This window comes from Microtus ochrogaster, unplaced genomic scaffold (assembly GCF_000317375.1).
Source record: "Microtus ochrogaster isolate Prairie Vole_2 unplaced genomic scaffold, MicOch1.0 UNK24, whole genome shotgun sequence".
Lineage (NCBI taxonomy): Eukaryota > Metazoa > Chordata > Mammalia > Rodentia > Cricetidae > Microtus > Microtus ochrogaster.
The window spans coordinates 5,336,234-5,338,754 of NW_004949122.1; the positions used below are offsets into that span (position 1 = coordinate 5,336,234).

The 2,521-nt window shown below is 46.1% G+C and overlaps 1 protein-coding gene across 1 annotated transcript in view; it reads left to right on the top strand.

Annotated features, from left to right (window-relative positions):
- Window positions 1–2,521, top strand: part of LOC101998093 (coxsackievirus and adenovirus receptor homolog) — a 39,046-nt gene that overhangs the window by 31,050 nt on the left and 5,475 nt on the right. Inside the window, exon 6 of the mRNA XM_026789594.1 lies at window positions 1,337–1,506. Coding sequence (XP_026645395.1) covers window positions 1,337–1,506 — 170 coding nt within the window. The remainder of the gene's footprint in view (window positions 1–1,336; window positions 1,507–2,521) is intronic.

Here is a 2,521-nt window from a genome sequence, read left to right on the forward strand (position 1 = left end):
GAGAGAGAGAGAGAGAGAGAGAGAGAGAGAGAGAGAGAGAGAGAGGGACGGAGGGAGAGAGACAGAGAGAGACAGAGAGAGACAGAGAGAGAGAGCGCACATGTGAGTATCTGTGTGCATACACCATAGCATTGTGGGTACACCATAGCATTCGGGGAGATGTTAGAGGACGACTTTCAGGAGCTGACATTCTTTTTCCACGGTGGCTTTCAGGGATCAAACTCAGGTCATCGACTAGCCTGACAAGCATTTTACCCACAGAGCTTCACCCCAACTTTGTTAAAATTGCTATTTGTTTAGCACTCAGATTATTGAACATCAAACAGAACAAAACAGAATTTGCAGCATCATCTTTAAGTGTGATATAACTGGAAGGTTTTTAAAATATTATGTGTGGCTAGCGCTATGGATCAGAGGTTAAGAGCACTGGTTGCTCTACCAGAGGGCCAGAATTTGATTTCCGGCACCCAGTTGGCAGCTCACAGCTCTCTGTGACTTCAGTCTCAGATTCTATGCATTCTTCAGTGGCCTCTGGGGGGCAATGCACAGAGTCCCCAGGGAGCCTGTGGCACTGTGGCTAGCATGGATCATTTTGACCTTCCATTTATAGATAAAACTGATCTCCCTGTTGTCTGGGTTTCTGTCCTGCCTGGTTTCTGTCCTCCCACCAGGTCCCACAGCCATTTAGCCCCAAAGAAATCACACAGAGGTCTATATTAATGATAAACTGATTGGCCCATTAGCTCAGGCTTCTTATTAACTCTTATAACTTATATTAACCCATTATTCTTATCTATGTTAGCCACATGGCTCAGTACCTTTTTCAGCGGGGCATCACATCTTCCTTCTTCTGTGGTTGGGACAGGACTGGGGAGGAATGGGCTTCCTCCTTCCCAGAATTCTCCTGTTCTCATGGACCCGCCTTTACTTTCTGTCTGGTCCCACTTATACTTCCTGCCTGGCTACAGGGCAGTCAGCATTTATTTAAAACATAATTGGCAAACAATAGACAATTGTCCTACACCATCTCCCAAAAACTCTGGCTAAATACTCTTGTCTACATCTGCTGGGAAGAGCAAGCACTCACTAGCAGAAGCTTGTGTCAGTACAACTCTGGGAAGTGGGTGGTGCTCTAAGGGAATCATATAGGATGACATAATGTCCACAGTCATTGTACTTTCATGAAGGCACAAACTAAAACCTGGGCATCCAGGGGAGGGGACTGCATCCTTCTAGGTCCAGGTCTCACCCACATCTCCTTCTCCCGTCTCCTGATTGGCTTCTGCCAGTGAGTGACAGCAGATGCTCAGTGTCATGCCCATGTTTCTCTCTCCAGGTTTCACTGGAGGTGTGAACATCACTACTCCAGAGCAGACAGTTCAGGAAGTCCAAGGGGAAACTGCGCACCTGCCTTGCATGTTCACCCTTAGCCCCAAGGACCGAGGACCACTGTTCATTGACTGGATGCTGCTCACTGGACCTAAAAATGAGGTGGTGAATCATATGGTGAGTGTGCCCTGTGCCTGCTCAGTCTCACTAGGCAGGCATGGTATCGTGGCTGGAAGGCCCACTGCCCAGGCTTGTGAACATGGATAGAATGACCGGAGATCTCAGAAGAGGAGAGGGCCATCAGATTCCTTGAACACATCAGGGACAAGAAGATGTTATGGAAGTTCTGAGAATGTGGACCTGAACGTTGGTGACAGGAGGCAAAGAAAAAGAGGGGTGTGCCGAGCGGGCTGGGCAGCATGGGTGTGTGTGTGTGTGTGTGTGTGTGTGTGTGTGTGTGTGTGTGTGATAGAGTCACTAGGCTCTGTCAGAAGTCAGAGTCTGTGTCTGTTATTTTTGTCGTCCTCAAGCTTTAGTGCCCCTAGTCACCGGAACTTCAGGTATGGCCCATCATGCCTGGTTTCTAAATTGCAGTAAGACAAAAAGCAATTTGTCTTTTTTAGTTACATTTCATAGGCAAATTATGATGGCTTTCTTGGGTGGGGGGACAAAGGGTGGCCTGTTCTTGATTTTTCTTGTTTTTTTTTTACTACACCTCCAGAGACAGCTGGGAAATAAGCGCATACCAGAAAGAACAAGTGTATGGTCCTGTCCAGTGTTACTAAACCCTTATATAGTACTGAGCTGTGCTATTTAATCATTTAAATAACGAATGTTATTTAACCACAGTGGACTCAGGGGTTTCCATTTATAATGGGAATATAGAAGCCAAAGATTTGGCTCAGTACGTAAGAGCACTGGCTACTCTTCTAGAGGACCTGGTCTCAGTTCCCAGCATCAACATGGCAGCTCACGCCTGTCTGTTACTTCAGTTCCAGGTGACCCAGAACTCTCTTCTGGCCTCTGAGTGCTGATGGTATAGAATATTATTTTAGCTGGGCAAAGATGTGTTACATTTGTTTATGCTGCAGAATATTACCTTAGCTATTGCTTTTGTTTATGCTGCATTTGTTTAACAATGTGAGGATGTGTGTGTTTAACAATGTGAAGCTGTGTGTGTTTAACAATGTGA